General features: G+C 45.2%; 1 protein-coding gene across 1 annotated transcript in view; it reads left to right on the forward strand.

The window, feature by feature from the left end:
• Positions 1-14,752, forward strand: part of LOC120055421 (neurturin-like) — a 33,349-nt gene extending 18,597 nt beyond the window's left edge. Inside the window, exons 3-4 of the mRNA XM_039003283.1 lie at positions 12,055-12,119; positions 14,283-14,752. Of these exons, the coding sequence (XP_038859211.1) occupies positions 12,055-12,119; positions 14,283-14,752 (535 nt within the window). The remainder of the gene's footprint in view (positions 1-12,054; positions 12,120-14,282) is intronic.
• Positions 14,753-22,038: the final 7,286 nt, after the last annotated feature.

Below are 22,038 nucleotides of genomic sequence, written 5' to 3' on the forward strand. Positions count from 1 at the left end.
TTCTAGATGATTCCGACTGAGACTGTGGTGCATTCAGGTCCTATGTGGTACTGTGGTGCATTCAGGTCCTATGTGGTACTGTGGTGCATTCAGGTCCTATGGGGTACTGTGGTGCATTCAGGTCCTATGTGGTACTGTGGTCTATTCAGGTCCTATGAGGTAATGTGGTGCATTCAGGTCCTATGTGGTACTGTGGTGCATTCAGGTCCGATGTGGTACTGTGGTGCATTCAGGTCCTATGAGGTATTGTGGTGCATTCAGGTCCTATGCGGTACTGTGGTGCATTCAGGTCCTATGTGGTACTGTGGTGCATTCAGGTCCTATGAGGTACTGTGGTCTATTCAGGTCCTATGAGGTAATGTGGTGCATTCAGGTCCTATGGGGTACTGTGGTGCATTCAGGTCCTGTGTGGTACTGTGGTGCATTCAGGTACTGTGGTGCATTCAGGTCCTATGAGGTACTGTGGTCTATTCAGGTCCTATGAGGTAATGTGGTGCATTCAGGTCCTATGGGGTACTGTGGTGCATTCAGGTCCTGTGTGGTACTGTGGTGCATTCAGGTACTGTGGTGCATTCAGGTCCTATGAGGTACTGTGGTCTATTCAGGTCCTATGGGGTACTGTGGTGCATTCAGGTCCTATGAGGTACTGTGGTCTATTCAGGTCCTATGAGGTAATGTGGTGCATTCAGGTCCTATGGGGTACTGTGGTGCATTCAGGTCCTATGGGGTACTGTAACTGCGTCCCAAACGGCGCCATATTCCGCATTACTTTTTAACAGGTCCCAGATGACTCTGGTCTAAAGTAGTGCACTATATAGGGAATAGGGCTCTGGTCTAAAGTAGTGCACTATATAGGGAATAGGGCTCTGGTCTAAAGTAGTGCACTATATAGGGAATAGGGCTCTGGTCTAAAGTAGTGCACTATATAGGGAATAGGGCTCTGGTCTAAAGTAGTGCACTATATAGGGAATAGGGCTCTGGTCTAAAGTAGTGTTCTATATAGGGTATAGCGTCCTGGTCTAAAGTAGTGCACTATATAGGGAATAGGGCTCTGGTCTAAAGTAGTGCACTATATAGGGAATAGGGCTCTGGTCTAAAGTAGTGTTCTATATAGGGTATAGCGTCCTGGTCTAAAGTAGTGCACTATATAGGGAATAGGGCTCTGGTCTAAAGTAGTGCACTATATAGGGAATAGGGCTCTGGTCTAAAGTAGTGCACTATATAGGGAATAGGGCTCTGGTCTAAAGTAGTGCACTATATAGGGAATAGGGCGCCGTTTGGGATGCACACTAAGACTTCGTTTCTGTGTAATTACATAATGAATATGACTTATTGATTGCATATGAAAACAATAATATCCCAGATTAATATAGCTATCAGAACGGGCTACATCTGTTTAGACTTAGACAGTGTTATTTACGGTGTTATTTACGGTGTTATTCACGGTGTTATTCACTGTGTTATTCACGGTGTTATTCACGGTGTTATTCACAGTGTTATTCACAGTGTTATTTACAGTGTTATTCACAGTGTTATTTATGGTGTTATTCACAGTGTTATTTACAGTGTTATTCACAGTGTTATTCACTGTGTTATTCACTGTGTTATTTACGGTGTTATTCACAGTGTTATTTACAGTGTTATTCACAGTGTTATTTACGGTGTTATTCACAGTGTTATTTACAGTGTTATTCACAGTGTTATTTACGGTGTTATTCACTGTGTTATTTACGGTGTTATTCACAGTGTTATTTACAGTGTTATTCACAGTGTTATTCACTGTGTTATTCACTGTGTTATTTACGGTGTTATTCACAGTGTTATTCACAGTGTTATTTAGTGTTATTCACAGTGTTATTTACGGTGTTATTCACAGTGTTATTTACAGTGTTATTCACTGTGTTATTTACGGTGTTATTCACAGTGTTATTCACGGTGTTATTCACAGTGTTATTTACGGTGTTATTTACAGTGTTATTCACAGTGTTATTTACGGTGTTATTTACGGCGTTATTCACAGTGTTATTCACGGTGTTATTCACTGTGTTATTCACGGTGTTATTCACTGTGTTATTCACAGTGTTATTCACGGTGTTATTCACAGTGTTATTTACGGTGTCATTCACAGTGTTATTCACAGTGTTATTTACGGTGTTATTTACAGTGTTATTCACAGTGTTATTTACGGTGTTATTTACAGTGTTATTTACAGTGTTATTTACAGTGTTATTCACAGTGTTATTCACAGTGTTATTCACAGTGTTAATCACAGTGTTATTCACAGTGTTATTCACAGTGTTAATCACGGTGTTATTCACAGTGTTATTCACAGTGTTATTCACAGTGTTAATCACGGTGTTATTCACGGTGTTATTCACAGGACAAGAAAAAAGAGAGAGCAGGGATAAATATTGGGTGACACAGGTTGATACAGACCCCAGCCCACAGGTTGATACAGACCCTAACCCACAGGTTGGTACAGACCCTAACCCACAAGCTGATACAGACCCTAACCCACAGGCTGATACAGACCCTAACCCACAGGCTGATACAGACCCTAACCCACAGGTTGATACAGACCCTAACCCACAGGTTGATACAGACCCTAACCCACAGGTTGGTACAGACCCTAACCCACAGGTTGATACAGACCCTAACCCACAGGTTGGTACAGACCCTAACCCACAGGTTGGTACAGACCCTAACCCACAGGCTGATACAGACCCTAACCCACAGGCTGATACAGACCCTAACCCACAGGTTGGTACAGACCCTAACCCACAGGCTGATACAGACCCTAACCCACAGGCTGGTACAGACCCTAACCCACAGGTTGGTACAGACCCTAACCCACAGGTTGATACAGACCCTAACCCACAGGCTGATACAGACCCTAACCCACAGGTTGGTACAGACCCTAACCCACAGGCTGATACAGACCCTAACCCACAGGCTGATACAGACCCTAACCCACAGGCTGATACAGACCCTAACCCACAGGCTGGTACAGACCCTAACCCACAGGTTGGTACAGACCCTAACCCACAGGTTGATACAGACCCTAACCCACAGGCTGATACAGACCCTAACCCACAGGCTGATACAGACCCTAACCCACAGGCTGATACAGACCCTAACCCACAGGTTGATACAGACCCTAACCCACAGGTTGGTACAGACCCTAACCCACAGGTTGATACAGACCCTAACCCACAGGCTGATACAGACCCTAACCCACAGGTTGGTACAGACCCTAACCCACAGGTTGATACAGACCCTAACCCACAGGTTGATACAGACCCTAACCCACAGGTTGATACAGACCCTAACCCACAGGTTGGTACAGACCCTAACCCACAGGTTGATACAGACCCTAACCCACAGGTTGGTACAGACCCTAACCCACAGGTTGATACAGACCCTAACCCACAGGTTGGTACAGACCCTAACCCACAGGTTGGTACAGACCCTAACCCACAGGCTGATACAGACCCTAACCCACAGGCTGATACAGACCCTAACCCACAGGCTGATACAGACCCTAACCCACAGGCTGATACAGACCCTAACCCACAGGTTGGTACAGACCCTAACCCACAGGCTGATACAGACCCTAACCCACAGGTTGGTACAGACCCTAACCCACAGGCTGATACAGACCCTAACCCACAGGCTGGTACAGACCCTAACCCACAGGTTGGTACAGACCCTAACCCACAGGTTGATACAGACCCTAACCCACAGGCTGATACAGACCCTAACCCACAGGTTGGTACAGACCCTAACCCACAGGCTGATACAGACCCTAACCCACAGGCTGATACAGACCCTAACCCACAGGTTGGTACAGACCCTAACCCACAGGTTGGTACAGACCCTAACCCACAGGCTGATACAGACCCTAACCCACAGGCTGATACAGACCCTAACCCACAGGTTGATACAGACCCTAACCCACAGGCTGATACAGACCCTAACCCACAGGCTGATACAGACCCTAACCCACAGGTTGATACAGACCCTAACCCACAGGCTGATACAGACCCTAACCCACAGGCTGATACAGACCCTAACCCACAGGTTGGTACAGACCCTAACCCACAGGTTGGTACAGACCCTAACCCACAGGTTGATACAGACCCTAACCCACAGGCTGATGCAGACCCTAACCCACAGGTTGGTACAGACCCTAACCCACAGGTTGATACAGACCCTAACCCACAGGTTGATACAGACCCTAACCCACAGGTTGATACAGACCCTAACCCACAGGTTGGTACAGACCCTAACCTACAGGTTGATACAGACCCTAACCCACAGGTTGGTACAGACCCTAACCCACAGGTTGGTACAGACCCTAACCCACAGGCTGATACAGACCCTAACCCACAGGCTGATACAGACCCTAACCCACAGGCTGATACAGACCCTAACCCACAGGTTGGTACAGACCCTAACCCACAGGCTGATACAGACCCTAACCCACAGGTTGGTACAGACCCTAACCCACAGGCTGATACAGACCCTAACCCACAGGCTGGTACAGACCCTAACCCACAGGTTGGTACAGACCCTAACCCACAGGTTGATACAGACCCTAACCCACAGGCTGATACAGACCCTAACCCACAGGTTGGTACAGACCCTAACCCACAGGCTGATACAGACCCTAACCCACAGGCTGATACAGACCCTAACCCACAGGCTGATACAGACCCTAACCCACAGGCTGGTACAGACCCTAACCCACAGGTTGGTACAGACCCTAACCCACAGGTTGATACAGACCCTAACCCACAGGCTGATACAGACCCTAACCCACAGGCTGATACAGACCCTAACCCACAGGCTGATACAGACCCTAACCCACAGGCTGATACAGACCCTAACCCACAGGCTGATACAGACCCTAACCCACAGGTTGGTACAGACCCTAACCCACAGGTTGGTACAGACCCTAACCCACAGGCTGATACAGACCCTAACCCACAGGCTGATACAGACCCTAACCCACAGGTTGATACAGACCCTAACCCACAGGCTGATACAGACCCTAACCCACAGGCTGATACAGACCCTAACCCACAGGTTGATACAGACCCTAACCCACAGGCTGATACAGACCCTAACCCACAGGCTGATACAGACCCTAACCCACAGGTTGGTACAGACCCTAACCCACAGGTTGGTACAGACCCTAACCCACAGGCTGATACAGACCCTAACCCACAGGTTGGTACAGACCCTAACCCACAGGCTGATACAGACCCTAACCCACAGGCTGATACAGACCCTAACCCACAGGTTGATACAGACCCTAACCCACAGGCTGATACAGACCCTAACCCACAGGTTGGTACAGACCCTAACCCACAGGTTGATACAGACCCTAACCCACAGGCTGATACAGACCCTAACCCACAGGTTGATACAGACCCTAACCCACAGGTTGGTACAGACCCTAACCCACAGGTTGGTACAGACCCTAACCCACAGGCTGATACAGACCCTAACCCACAGGCTGATACAGACCCTAACCCACAGGTTGATACAGACCCTAACCCACAGGTTGATACAGACCCTAACCCACAGGCTGATACAGACCCTAACCCACAGGCTGATACAGACCCTAACCCACAGGTTGATACAGACCCTAACCCACAGGCTGATACAGACCCTAACCCACAGGCTGATGCAGACCCTAACCCACAGGTTGATACAGACCCTAACCCACAGGTTGGTACAGACCCTAACCCACAGGCTGATACAGACCCTAACCCACAGGCTGATGCAGACCCTAACCCACAGGCTGATGCATACCCTAACCCACAGGCTGATACAGACCCTAACCCACAGGCTGATACAGACCCTAACCCACAGGCTGATGCAGACCCTAACCCACAGCAAAAAGGTTTCCATCATTTAAAGCTATTATATAATGTAATTACACTGCTTTAAACAGTTAAAACAGTTTCAACCCGCCACAATACCTGTTCCATTCCAACCTTCCAACCATTTTCCCTTAGATATTATTCTCTGCACCAGTCCGGACTTACGTTTGGTCCTCTGAGAACTTTCTCTCTCTCTCTCTCTCTCTCTCTCTCTCTCTCTCTCGCTCACACACACACGTTTTGTCCTCAGAGAATTATTCTCCTATCAAATCTGACAAACCACTTTGGAGAGTTCTGGTCTGGATTTGCTCAACTGTTAGTTTACTGTTTCCAGGCCTGGTCTGGGGAAATGTTCTGCTAGACAACACGCAAGAGAGAGACTAGAGAGAGAGAGACTAGACAGCACGTGAGAGAGAGACTAGAGAGAGAGAGAGAGAGAGAGAGAGAGAGAGAGAGAGAGAGAGAGAGAGAGAGAGACTAGAGAGAGAGAGAGACTAGAGAGAGAGAGAGAGAGAGAGAGAGAGAGAGAGAGAGACTAGAGAGAGAGGGAGATAGAGAGGGAGAGAGAGGGGGGAGAGAGAGAGAGAGAGAGAGAGAGGGAGGATAGAGAGAGAGAGAGAGAGAGCGAGAGATGATAGAGAGAGAGAGAGAGAGAGAGAGAGAGAGAGAGAGAGAGAGAGAGAGAGGCACAACTACGACAACATAACCAACAAAAACGTGTCACAACTCCTGCAGCTCTGTCGCACAATGAGTATCTACATAGTCAATGGTAGGCTTTGAGGGGACTCCTATGGTAGGTACACCTACAGCTCATCTCTTGGCAGTAGTACTGTAGACTACTTTATCACTGACTCTCTCAGAGTGTTCAGTCAGCCCACTGACACCCCTATCAGACCACAGACGAATCACTGTCTACTTGAACAGAGCAATACTCGACCATGAGATATCAAAGCCAAAGGAACTGATTAATATTAAGAAATGCGACAGATGGAAGGAAAGTAGTGTGGAAACCTACCAAAAAACATTTAGGCAACAACAAATTCAATCCCTTTTAGACAACTTCCTGGACAAAACGTTCCACTTTAATAGTGAAGGTGTAAACTTGGCAGTAGAAAACATAAACAGTATATTTGACCTCTCAGCTTCCCTGTCAAATGTAAAAGTTTCTAACAGAAAACCAAAGAAAATTAACAACAATGACAAATGGTTTGATGAAGAATGCAAAAACCTGAGAAAGAAATTGCAAAACATATCTAACCAAAAAGATAGAGACCCAGAAAACCTGAGTCTACGCCTTCACTATGGTGAATGATTAAAACAATACAGAAATACTCCATAGACTCTAACCACTTCTGAGAAAATTCGAACACACTTAACAAACATCACGAAGGAGTTATCTATCCAAAACGGAGATGTTTGGGTAAACCACTTCTCCAGTCTTTTTGGCCCTATAAAACAAAGAACAAACAGCAAAAATATATACATGATCAAATACAAATATTAGAATCAACTATCAAAGACCACCAGAACCCATTGGATTCTCCTTTTACATTGAATTAAAACTACAGGACAAAATACAATCCCTCCAACCCAAAAAGGCCTGTGGGGTTGATGGTATCATAAATTAAATGCTAAAATATACAGACCACAAAATTCCAATTGGCTATACTTAAACTCTTCAACATTACCCTCAGGTCTGGCATCTTCCCCAATATTTGGAATCAAGGACTGATCACCCGAATCCACAAAAGTGGAGACATATTTGACCCCAATAACTACCGTGGGATATGCGTCAACAGTAACCTTGAGAAAATCCTCTGCACTATCATTAACAGCAGACTAGTTTATTTCCTCAGTGAAAACAATCTATTGAGCAAATGTCAAATTGTCTTTCTACCAAATTACCATACGTCAGACCACGTATTCACCATGCACACCCTAATTGGCAAACAAAACAAAGGCAAAGTCTTTTCATGCTTTGTTGATTTCAAAAAAGCTTTAGACTCAATTTGGCATGAGGGTCTGCTATACAAATTGATGGAAAGTACACCAAATCCGTGTACACAAACAACAAGTGTGCGGATAAAATTGGCAAAAAAACACATTTCTTTCCACAGGGCTGAGGCAGGGATACAGCTTAAGACCCACCCTCTTCAAGATATTATCAATGAATTGGTGAGGGCACTACAACAGTCTGCAGCACCCGGCCTCACCCTCTAGAATCTGAAGTCAAATGTTTACTGTTTGCTGATGATCTGGTGCTTCTGTCCCCAACCAAGGAGGGTCTACAGCAGCACCTAGATCTTCTGCACATATTCTGTCAGACCTGGGCCCTGACAGACCTGGGCCCTGTCAGACCTGGGCCCTGACAGACCTGGTCCCCGACAGACCTGGGCCCTGACAGACCTGGTCCCTGACAGACCTGGTCCCTGTCAGACCTGGGCCCTGTCAGACCTGGGCCCTGACAGACCTGGGCCCTGACAGACCTGGGCCCTGACAGACCTGGTCCCTGACAGACCTGGGCCCTGACAGACCTGGGCCCTGTCAGACCTGGGCCCTGACAGACCTGGGCCCTGACAGACCTGGGCCCTGACAGTAAATCTCAGTAAGACAAAAATAATTGTGTTCCAAAAAAGGTTCAGTCGCCAGGACCACAAATACAAATTCCATCTAGACACCGTTGTCCTAGAGCACACAAAAAACGATACATACCTCGGCCTAAACATCAGTGCCACAGGTAACTTCCACAAACCTGTGAACGGAAGGAACATAAAATTCGACATACCAATTAGGATCAGGCTAAAAATACTTGAATCAGTTATAGAACCCATTGCCTTTTATGGCTGTGAGGTCTGGGGTCCGCTCATCAACCAAGAATTCACAAAATGGTCAAACACCAAATTGAGACTCATGCATGCAGAATTCTGCAAAAATATCCTCTGTGTACAACGTAAAACACCAAATAGCGCATGCAGAGCAGAATTAGGCCGATACCCGCTAATTATCAAAATCCAGAAAAGAGACATTAAATTCTACAACGGAGAGATGAACCTGGAGAAGAGTCCCCTAAGCAACCTGGTCCTGGGGCTCTGTTCACAAACAGACCCCAAAGAGCCCCAGGACAGCAACACAACTAGACCCAACCAAATCATGAGAAAACAAAAAGAGAATTACTTGACACATTTGAAAGAACTAACAAAAAAACTGTGCAAACTAGAATGTTATTTGGCCCTAAACAGAGAGTACACAGTGGCAGAATACCTGACCACTGTGACTGACCCAAACTTAAGGAAATCTTTGACTATGTACAGACTGTGAGCATAGCCTTGCTATTGAAAGAGGCTGCCGAAGGCAGACCTGGCTCTCAAGAGAAGACAGACTATGTGCACACTGCCCACAAAGAGGGGGAAACTGAGCTGCATTTCCTAACCTCCTGCCAAATGTATGACCATATTAGAGACACATATTTCCCTCAGATTACACAGATCCACAAAGAATTAGAAAACAAACCCAATGTTGATTAACTCCCATATCTATTGGTTGAAGTACCACAGTGTGCCATCACAGCAGCAAGATGTGTGACATTTTGCCACAAGAAAAGGGCAACCAGTGAAGAACGAACACCATTGTAAATACAACCCTTATTTATGTTGATTTATTTTCCCTTTAGTACTTTCACTATTTGCACATCGTTACAACACTGTATATATACATAAGATGACATTTGAAATGTTTTTATTCTGGTGGAACTTCTGTAAGTGTAATGTTTACTGTTCATCTTTATTGTTTATTTAACTTTGGTTTGTTATCTACTTCACTTGCTTTGGCAATGTTAACATATGTTTCCCATGCCAATGAAGCCCTTAAAATGAAATTAAGAGGGAGACTAGACAGCGAGAGAGAGACTAGACGGCGAGAGAGACAAGACAGCGAGAGACAGAGAGACAAGACAGCTAGAGAGAGAAACTAGACAGCGAGAGAGAGAGACTAGACAGCAAGAGAGAGAGAGACTAGACAGCGAGAGAGAGAAACTAGACAGCGAGAGAGAGAGAAACTAGACAGCGAGAGAGAGAGAAACTAGACAGCGAGAGAGAGAGAGAAACTAGACAGCGAGAGACAGAGAGACAAGACAGCGAGAGAGAGACTAGACAGCGAGAGAGAGACTAGACAGAGAGAGAGAGAGAGAGAGAGAGAGAGAGAGAGACTAGACAGCGAGAGAGAGACTAGACAGCGAGAGAGAGAGTCGAAAACAGAGGTGGTAATTATTTTAAATTGACAGCACCTACTATAGTGCCACAGTCCCTAAGGCCAGAGGAGAGAGGGAGGAGAGGGAGGAGGTAGAGGAGAGGAGAGAGGGAGGAGGTAGAGGAGAGGGAGGAGATAGAGGAGAGGGAGGAGGTAGAGGAGAGGGATGAGAGGAGAGGGAGGAGATAGAGGAGGTAGAGGAGAGGAGAGAGGGAGGAGGTAGAGGAGAGGGAGGAGAGGAGAGGGAGGAGATAGAGGAGAGGGAGGAGGTAGAGGAGAGGGAGGAGGTAGAGGAGAGGGAGGAGGGAGAGGAGAGGAGAGGAGAGGGAGGAGGTAGAGGAGAGGGAGGAGGTAGAGGAGAGGAGAGAGGGAGGAGGTAGAGGAGAGAGGGAGAGGAGAGGAGAGAGGGAGGAGAGAGGTAACAGCTTGTTTATATATAGACACATGTTCACTGAGGGACCTAGAATATGTAGCCCAAATGGTACCCTATGCTCTTTGGTCTTTGGTCAAAAATCGTGCACTATAATATGGACCAGGGTGCCATTTGGGAGACACAGCTAGAGGCTCTGCTGGAATTCTTCACGTAGCAGAACACGGTAGGTGTGGCTTACAGATTCCTGGTGGAGAACAAATTATTTTCCCTCTCTTTCTCTGGAAGCACATGACTTATATGCACACACCACATTCTTACACGTCAACAAGTAATGTAGGATTATTTTGTAGCTCCCCGATGGAGCTACAGCTCATTCTGGTTGAGCATGGCTCTTGTAATGCCAGGATTGTGGATTCAATTCCTCGAGCCACCCATCCCTAAAAAAATGTATGCAAACATGACGACTGTAAGTCGCTTTGGATACAAGCGTCTGATAAATGGCATATATTATTCTGCAGGCTAAATGAGTATTGGCATTTAGACTAAAAGCAAACTGACAGCAGAGTAATGGCATCTGACAAGAAAACAGTTATGTTAAGCCCTTGGCTCTTATGTTGTGTTGAACGAGGAATCTCAGCCATGTGAAAGAGATGAGGGAATAACAGGTAAATCATTGTTCAGTCCCCAAAACAAGACATATTTTCCATTTTAGGCTTTACAACAGTCTTCACACACAGTAGTGTAGCCAAACCTTCTAATAGTTCACAGGATTATCAAAGGTAAATGTTTCTACAAGATCACAGATGTAACAATGTGTTAACATATTCAACTGGTTCATTCTCTCTCTCTCTCTCTCTCTCTCTCCCTTTCTCTCTCTCTCTCTGTCTCCCTCTCTCTCTCCCCCTCTCTCTCTCCCCCTCTCTCTCTGTCTCTCTCTCTCTCTCTCTCTCTATGTCTCCCTCTCTCCCTCTCTCTCTCTATCTCTCTCTCTCTGTCTCCCTCTCTCTCTCTCTTTCTCTCTCTCTCTCTCTCTCTCTCTCTCTCTCTCTCTCTCTCTCTCTCTCTCTCTCTCTCTCTCTCGCTGTCTCCCTTTCTCTCTCTCTCTCTCCCTCTCTCTCTCTCTCTCTCTCTCTCTGTCTCCCCCTCTCTCTCTCTCGCTGTCTCCCTCTGTCTCCCTCTCTCTCTCTCGCTCTCCCTCTCTCTCTCTTTTTTCTGGCAGATTTTCAATGCTCCTCCAAATTCTAAGATGAAGTTATGGAAAGGTGCCACTTTTGTCTTCATGCTCTGTGCTACGTTACTGTTCCTCCACCTCACTAGAAACATCATGGTTACTACTGGACCTGCAAGACTTCAACCTAGGATAGCATCATCATCATCATCATCATCATTATCATCATCATTATCGTCAAAACCACTGTCGCTATCAGTGACAAAGCCAATACCACCCCCACCAGCATTATCTTCAGTAGCATTATCACCACCGTTATCATCATCATCATCACCATTATTATCATCATCACCATCATCGTCTTCCTCCTCATCCAGGATGAAGGCTGGGGTCCACAGAACAGTGCGGGCTGTAGACACCATCAGCTCTCTCCTCTCCCAGTGTAAGTTAAAATAAACAGTTTTTGTTTCCATAGCCACCGGGGTGTTATAGATGAGGTGGTGTGGGGAAGGGTTGTCATGGCGCTGACAGTGGGGCTTAGTGACTCTGGTTGTGTCCTATAAACCTATTTGGGCACACAGGCCTCAGATAAAAGAACAATTCACTGCATAGGGAATGTTGTTGACATAAGGACAGAGACACAATAACCTGTCGTCACATCACACATCACCTCACAACACCTCACACATCACCTCACATCACCTCACACATCACATCACCTCACACCTCACATCACCTCACACATCACCTCACATCACCTCAGACATCGCCACACACCTCACATCACATCTCACATCACCTCACATCACCTCACATCACCTCACACATCGCCACACACCACCTCACACATCACCTCACACATCACCTCACATTACCTCACACATCACCTCATATCACCTCACATTACCTCACATCACCTCACATCACCTCATACATCATCTCACATCATCTCACACATCACCTCACACATCACCTCATACATCACATCACCGCTCACCTCACATCACCTCACATCACCTCACACATCACATCACCTCACACACCACCTCACATCACCGCACACATCACCTCACACACCACCTCACATCACCTCACATCACCGCACACATCACCTCACACACCACCTCACACATCACCTCATACATCACCTCACACATCACATCACCTCACATCATCTCATACATCACCTCATATCACCTCACACACCACCTCACACATCACCTCATACATCACCTCACATCACATCACCTCACACATCACCTCACATCACCTCACATCATCTCATACATCACCTCATATCACCTCACAACACCTCACACATCACCTCACATAATCACCTCACAACACCTCACAACACCTCACACACCACCTCACACATCACCTCACATTACCTCACATCAGCTCATACATCACCTCATATCACCTCACATCACCTCACATCACCTCACACATCACATCACTTCACATCACCTCACACATCACCTCACATTACCTCATACATCATCTCATACATCACATCACCTCACACATCACTTCACACACCACCCCTCACATCACCTCGTATATCCCCTCACATCACCTCACACATCTCCTCACACATCACATCACCTCACATTACATCACCTCACATTACATCACCTCACACATCACCTCACATAACACCTCACACATCACCTCACACATCATCTCATACATCACCTCATACATGACTTCATACATTACCTCACACATCACCTCACATTACCTCACATCACCTCACTTTACCTCACTTTACCTCACATCACCTCACACATCACCTCACTTTACCTCACTTTACCTCACAACACCTCACACATCACCTCACAACACCACACCCATAACCTCACATCATCTCACACCACCTCACACATCACCACATATCTCCACACACCACACCACATCACCTCATATCTCCCTGCACTGCCCAGGGTGCTAGGCCTAGACTAGAAATGAAGGTAACAGGTAGTGCTGTACTTCATGTTGTATGATCCTTCAACACAGCTTTTAATAGGCTGATGATGTGTTATGTGTTTCTATCCAGCAACATTAGACAGGAAGGAAATGATATCTGCTGAATGCTGAAAGTCACTGGGATGTGGCAGAGGTTCTGGTTTGAGTCAATAACTATCTCTTTTTCTGTGTCCGAGGCCTGAGGGGAGGTGTGGAATAGATTGTTGTTATCTCAAGCCTCCCTGTCTGCCTCCCTGTCTGTCTGTCTGTCTGTCTGTCTGCCTCCCTGTCTGTCTGTCTGTCTGTCTGTCTGTCTGTCTGTCTGCCTCCCTGTCTGTCTGTCTGTCTGTCTGTCTGTCTGTCTGTCTGTCTGTCTGTCTGTCTGTCTGTCTGTCTGTCTGTCTGTCTCCCTCCCTCCCTCCGTCCGTCCGTCCGGCCGTCTCCCTCCCTCCCTCCCTCCCTCCCTCCCTCCCTCCCTCCCTCCCTCCCTCCCTCCCTCCCTCCCTCCCTCCCTCCCTCCCTCCGTCCGTCCGTCCGTCCGTCCGTCTGTCTGTCTGTCTGCCTCACTTTCCCTGTCTCTGTACCTGTTTCTCTACCTTTATCTAACTGTCCTCTCTCTCTCTCCGTCTCCTTCCAGTCTCCCACCTTCTCCAGAGCTTCACCGAGGGAGAACTGCAGAAGGTGATCGGGACTCTGATTGACAGGAGTAGCAAGAGGAGAGGCAGGAACAGCAGAGAGGAGAGCCAGGAGAGCTCCTCCCGGAGGACCAAGGGAGCTAAGAGTGGGCGCAGGAGGAGGTTAAAGCCGTGCTCTCTGCGGGAGGTGGAAGTGACGGTGGGGGAACTGGGGCTGGGCTACGACAGCGACGAGACTCTCCTCTTCAGGTACTGCAGCGGCAGGTGCACCGCTCGCCGACGACGCAACTATGACATCGCCCTGGAACACACGAGGAGGGCGGGGCACATTAAAAAGGGGCGGAGAGACAAGGTGCAGTACAGCCCGTGCTGTCGGCCTATCGCGTACGAGAAGGATATCTCCTTCCTGGATAACAACAGTAGATACCACACGGTGCAGGATGTGTTGGCGCGGGAGTGTGGCTGTGCGTGACCCTGGGGGAGGTGTGTAAACGTTTACTAACGACCACATCCTCTGAACCACCAATGAATACTGGCTACTGGGATGATATCATGAGAGAATAATATGATGTCTCGGTGTGGATACAATGCCTCATGAAAAGCGAGACTTGTCATCGCAGGTGTTATGGCCACATGATGCAGGAAGTGTCTGCTCTGGAGGCGTTGCTGTGCGCGATCTCTGAACATGGGGCCTAGTCGGAAAGCTCAGTGGAGTTTTCCTTTATCCATCTCGTTGTACTGGCAGCTTTGCCTTCGAAGGCAGCGTTCAGGAGGACCCAGCATTAAAATAAAACAGCAATATGCTATATCAAATAGAACAGAGTTCATTGTTATGTACAGTATTTCTGTTGGATACATGGATATTACCCACGGATACTGGATTACAGTGAAAACGGGACGATGCCTTCTGGATGACCTTTGACACTGGGCCAATTCAGGAGGGCGACATGTTGGCGAACATTCAGACAGATATGATCGTCTGTCACGTGGAATATAGGGACTGTATCGTATGGAACAGATATGATCGTCTGTCACGTGGAATATAGGGACTGTATCGTATGGAACAGATATGATCGTCTGTCACGTGGAATATAGGGACTGCAATCAGCTCTGTGAATTCCATTCCTATCTGCAAGGCTGTGAACCTTTTCACCTCATGGAATGTGAGTCTGCCCCCTGGTGGCGTTGGAGCTGCAGGACCTCCATGTAGTTGAGGAGGAGCACCAATGCCTGCTTCTGGGATATCATGTCAGGTCTAGTTCATTTGTCATGTGGCACAGGATACACATGGTACGCATGTACAATGAAATGCTTACTTGTAGATTCATTCACGGCGATGCGACATAATAAAAAAGACAGGAGTAAAAAATGTTAAGAATAATAAAAAATAAGTTAAATGTAAATATCGTCTGACTTTCCGGGCCCATGGATACTGGGTACGGGAAGATAGAGCAACAGGATGACGTCTCTGAATATGGATCTGTGTGGATGTATTCAAGGATTTTGGGTACTGATCAGCTTGAGCTTGTAGACTCTGGCATTTTTACTACGCATAGTCCAAAATCTGTGCAATGGGATATTTTAATAGAAAAAGATATCTAGCCAGTGGGATAATTGGGTATATTTTCTTCTAGCCCGGTCTAAAAAGTACAAGCCTCGGGCTATTTGTATGGAACTGGTTGAGGGCAACACACCTGTAGTGAACTTCTGAGAATCATGAGAGCATGGACCCAGTCACTAGAACAGTACTGAGTATGGACCCAGTCACTAGAACAGTACTGAGTATGGACCCAGTCACTAGAACAGTACTGAGTATGGACCCAGTCACTAGAACAGTACTGAGTATGGACCCAGTCACTAGAACAGTACTGAGTATGGACCCAGTCACTAGAACAGTACAGAGTATGGACCCAGTCACTAGAACATTACAGAGCATGGACCCAGTCACTAGAACAGTACTGAGTATGGACCCAGTCACTAGAACATTACAGAGTATGGACCCAGTCACTAGGACAGTACTGAGTATGGACCCAGTCACTAGGACAGTACTGAGTATGGACACAGTCACTAGAACAGTACTGAGTATGGACCCAGTCACTAGAACAGTACTGAGTATGGACCCAGTCACTAGAACAGTACTGAGTATGGACCCAGTCACTAGAACAGTACTGAGTATGGACCCAGTCACTAGAACAGTACTGCGTATGGACCCAGTCACTAGAACATTACAGAGTATGGACCCAGTCACTAGAACAGTACTGAGTATGGACCCAGTCACTAGAACATTACAGAGTATGGACCCAGTCACTAGAACAGTACTGAGTATGGACCCAGTCACTAGAACATTACAGAGCATGGACCCAGTCACTAGAACATTACAGAGTATGGACCCAGTCACTAGGACAGTACTGAGTATGGACCCAGTCACTAGAACATTACAGAGTATGGACCCAGTCACTAGGACAGTACTGAGTATAGACCCAGTCACTAGAACAGTACTGAGTATGGACCCAGTCACTAGAACAGTACTGCGTATGGACCCAGTCACTAGAACAGTACTGAGTATGGACCCAGTCACTAGAACATTACTGAGTATGGACCCAGTCACTAGAACAGTACTGAGTATGGACCCAGTCACTAGAACAGTACTGAGTATGGACCCAGTCACTAGAACATTACAGAGTATGGACCCAGTCACTAGAACAGTACTGAGTATGGACCCAGTCACTAGAACAGTACTGAGTATGGACCCAGTCACTAGAACATTACAGAGTATGGACCCAGTCACTAGAACAGTACTGAGTATGGACCCAGTCACTAGAACAGTACTGAGTATGGACCCAGTCACTAGAACAGTACTGAGTATGGACCCAGTCACTAGAACATTACTGAGTATGTGGCATGATCAATAGAGAGAAACTCTTCTGTATTTGAAATCAGAAAGGAATGATCAATAGTTCATTCAAAATATTACTTGAATATTAAGTTGTTGATCAATGACCTTTACTGGACCATTATCAAACAACTTCCCTTCCCCCTCCAACTGCATACAAACCCTCCATGGAGATATCACAAAATGTCTGATGTCTAAATATCACAAAATGTCTGCTGTCTAAATATCACAAAATGTCTGCTGTCTAGATATCACAAAATGTCTGCTGTCTAAATATCACAAAATGTCTGATGTCTAGATATCACAAAATGTCTGATGTCTAGATATCACAAAATGTCTGCTGTCTAAATATCACAAAATGTCTGATGTCTAGATATCACAAAATGTCTGCTGTCTAGATATCACAAAATGTCCGCTGTCTAAATATCACAAAATGTCTGCTGTCTAAATATCACAAAATGTCTGATGTCTAGATATCACAAAATGTCTGCTGTCTAAATATCAAAAAATGTCTGCTGTCTAGATATCACAAAATGTCTGCTGTCTAAATATCACAAAATGTCTGCTGTCTAAATATCACAAAATGTCTGCTGTCTAGATATCACAAAATGTCTGCTGTCTAAATATCACAAAATGTCTGCTGTCTAAATATCACAAAATGTCTGCTGTCTAAATATCACAAAATGTCTGCTGTCTAAATATCACAAAATGTCTGCTGTCTAAATATCACAAAATGTCTGCTGTCTAGATATCACAAAATGTCTGCTGTCTAAATATCACAAAATGTCTGCTGTGTTATCTTCTCAAAAAATTATGAGATGTTCTGTGGGATTTTCGTCTAAGGGTATTCCAGCAAAAACACAAGCATTATATCTTTGTTATTTCCATTCGAGGCTTTTATCTAGTACTCTTCAAAAAATAACTTTCTCCAAACCCAATCACGGTCAGTAACTCACTGACACAATGTCCTCCTAAGCGTTTGCCAATACATTATGTAAGAACTCACTGTTTGATTTTACTGCTGTGGTTTCAGATTACAGGTTACATAATTACAGAATATTCTTCAACTTTGAAGTGCTGAAAGAAATATATAACCTTATAAAATAATCCATTATATAATTCACAGCCCTGATTAATGTGAACAATAAGTCTATAGACCCTATGGGCCCTGTTAGTAGTGCACTATTATGGGTGCCATTTTGTATGCACACATACAAAACTAATCAATATGTTACAGTCGGCCTACAAGCAAAGCAGCAGCAAGGCAGTGCATCTTTCTTTATGGATTATATTTACAGTGCCATTCTGAAAGTATTCAGACCCCTTGACTTTTTCCACATTTTGCTACGTTAGAGGCCTTATTCTAAAAGGGATTCAATAGTTTTTTCCCCCCACTCATCAATTTACACACATTAACCCATAATGACAAAGCAAAAAGGTTTATAGACATTTTTTGCTAATTTATTTAAAAAAATAAAAAACAGAAATATCACATTTACATAAGTATTCAAACCCTTTACTCAGTACTTTGTTGAAGCACCTTTGGCAGCGATAACAGCCTCGAGTCTTCTTGGGTATGACGCTACAAGCTTGGCACAAATGTATTTGGAGAGTTTCTCCCATTCTTCTCTGCAGATCCTCTCAAGTTCTGTCAGGTTGGATGGGGAGCGTTGCTGCACAGCTATTTTCAGGTCTCTCCAGAAATGTTCGATCTGGTTCATGTCCGGGCTCTGATTGGGCCACTCAAGAACATTCAGAGACTTGTCCCAAAGTCTCTCCTGCATTGTTTTGGATGTGTGCTTAGGGTCATTGTCCTGCTGGAAGGTGAACCTTCGCCCCAGTCTGAGGTCCTGAGCGCTCGGGAGTAGGTTTTCATCAAGGATCTCTCTGTACTTTGCTCCGTTCGTCTTTCCCTCAATCCTGACTAGTCTCCCAGTCCATGCCGCTGAAAAACCATCCCCACAGCATGATGCTGCCACCACCATGCATCACCGTAGGGATGGTGCCAGGTTTCCTCCTGACGTGACGCTTAGCATTCAGGCCAAAGAGTTCAATCTTGGTTTCATCAGACCAGAGTATCTTGTTTCTCATGTTCTGAGAGTCTTTAGGTGGCTTTTGGCAAACTCTAAGCGGGCTGTCATGTGCCTTTTACTGAGGAGTGGCTTCCGTCTGACCACTCTACCATAAAGGCCTCATTGTTGGAGTCCTGCAGAGATGGTTGTCCTTCTGGAACGTTCTCCCATCTCCACAGAGGAACTCTAGAGCTCTGTCAGAGTGACCACTGGGTTCTTGGTCACCTCCCTGACCAAGGCCCTTCTCCCCCGATTGCTCAGTTTGGCCGGGCGGCCAGCTCTAGGAAGAGTCTTGGTGGTTCCAAACTTCTTCCATTTAAGAATGATGGAGGCCACTGTGTTCTTGGGGACCTTCAATGCTGCAGAAATGTTTTCGTACCCTTCCCCAGATCTGTGCCGTGACACAATCCTGTCTCAGAGCTCTACGAACAATTCCTTTGAACTCATGGCTTGGTTTTTGGTCTGACATGCATTGTCAACTGTAGGACCTTATATAGACAGGTGTGTGCCTTTCCAAATCGTGTCCAATCAATTGAATTTACCACAGGTAGACTCCAATCAAGTTGTAGAAACATCTCAAGGATGATCACTAGAAACAGGATGCACCTGAGCTCAATTTTGAGTCTCATAGCAAAGGGTCTGAATACTTATGTAAATAAGGTCTTAAGTGTTTTTATTTTATTTTTTATTTATAAAATGTCTAACAACCTGTTTTCACTTTGTCATTATGGGGTATTGTGTGTAGATTGCTGAGGAAAAACATGTATTTAATTCCTTTTAGAATAAGGCTGTAATGTAACAAAATGTGGAAAAAGTCAAGGGGACTGAATACTTTCTGAATGGCACTGTATAGGGCCATGAGGTTTACCTGACCTGGGAAATCTCTGGCGCCTGATTCTGTCTGTATTTATTTGGAAGTAAATGATGGTTTGAAGAATATTTATTTAGTAGACATAGCAGCTTACCCATTTGTTGAGCAACTGTGCCAAAAATGTTTTTTTTATCTAACATACTGACTGCTGAATAACCCTTATATCTATTTCAAAGACTTCCATCATCATTATTTATTTCCCTCTTTTCTAAACACACAATTTCGTTTTCTCCATCTTGTTTATATTACCCTACATGGATTTAATTGTGTTAACCAGCTGCTATACTGGACAAATTCCCAGTGGTGGAAAAAGTACTCAATTGTCTTGAGTAAAAGTAGATTCCCTAATAGAAAATGACTCCAGTAAAAGAGAAAGTCACCCAGTGAAATACTACTTGAGTAAAAGTCTACAAGTAATATGGTTTTAAGTGTACTTAAGTACAGTCATAGTGCTGGAAAATGTACTCAAGTATCATACTTGAGTAAAGGTAAATGCTATACATCAAATTCCTTGTATTAAACAAACCAGACAGCACCATTTTCTTGTTTTTCTTTATTTATGAACAGCGAGAGGCACACTCCAACACTCAATTATTTGCAAAAGCTGTATTTGTGTTTAGAGAATCCGCCAGGTCAGAGGCAGTAGGGATGACAACACGTTATATTGATAGTAGAGGTCTTCTCGGGTCCAAGATGTTGGACCTGAGGACTATCAAATCCGGACTAGAACCGTTTCTTAAGTGACCCGAGTGACAAACAAATTATTTTTGTCAGCCAAGTTGCTCTTCTGGTTAACGAATAGTTATTTATATGTTGGCTAGGGCTTTTATAATTAAATAAATTCACCGTATTAGCGTAAAATAAAATATGCTACAGGCTATGTAGAGCTGTGGTTAGGTCTATTCGGGTCCACTCGGGATCGATCAGCTGTAGTTACAGTACATAGATCCGATTGACAATCAAACAGGACCAGACCCGGCCCGAGGGAAAAATTTGAATTTTGTACCCAGACCCGCTCTGGTCACTGGTTGGGTCTCATATAACCGGGTTCAGGTGGACCCGTGAAGACCTCTAATTGATAGGTGTGTGAATTGGACCCTATTTCTGTCCTGCCTGCGCATTCAAAATGTAACGAGTGCTTTTTGGTGTCATGGAAAATGTATGGGAGTAAAAAGTACATATTGTCTTCAATAGTGAAGTAAAAGTAAACATTTTCAAAAATATCAATGGTAAGGTAAAGTACAGATTTTCCCCCAAAACGACTTAAGTAGTACTTCAAAGTATTTTTACTAATTACTTTACACCACTGCAAATGCCTTGCTATGATACTGTAACGAAACAGCAGGGAGCAGGTTTCGAACCCTCGACCTTCTAGCCCGAAGTCCAGCGCGCTATCGACTGTGCCGCAAAAGAATGTTCAAACGACAGAGTCGATATCCGTGCTTATAAACCCGGGTTGTTACAGTACTCCCTCCTTTCAAGGGTCGTTACAATACTATAGATGTCATTTTCCACCACGCATAATCTTTTTCTGACAACGTATTATCCCATCTCTATCCCAAATCCTTTATCTACTTTTTCAGACGTGGTCCGGAATCATCCATCCAGCGTTTTCAACATCACACCTGAAACCTATGACCCATTCTAGGCCTTCTACTGCTTACAATTAATTATCTCACTATCATAACATTACAGGTATCGAGAATAGGGAGCCATTTTGGGACAGACACATTTTTTTTTTTTAAGCTCTACAATTCGATGGATTTTCCCTTTGTACAACTTTACCGCCTTCCTTACCGCGAAAATCGAAAATGATCTAACAATCGTTACTGGTAATGACACGAGTGGGCCGCTGGTCTGAAGTGTACGGTAAAGAGAAGAGGAGGAGGCGTGCGCTATTCATATCATCCATCACTACATTA

This window comes from Salvelinus namaycush, chromosome 11 (assembly GCF_016432855.1).
Source record: "Salvelinus namaycush isolate Seneca chromosome 11, SaNama_1.0, whole genome shotgun sequence".
Taxonomy (NCBI): Eukaryota; Metazoa; Chordata; class Actinopteri; order Salmoniformes; family Salmonidae; genus Salvelinus; species Salvelinus namaycush.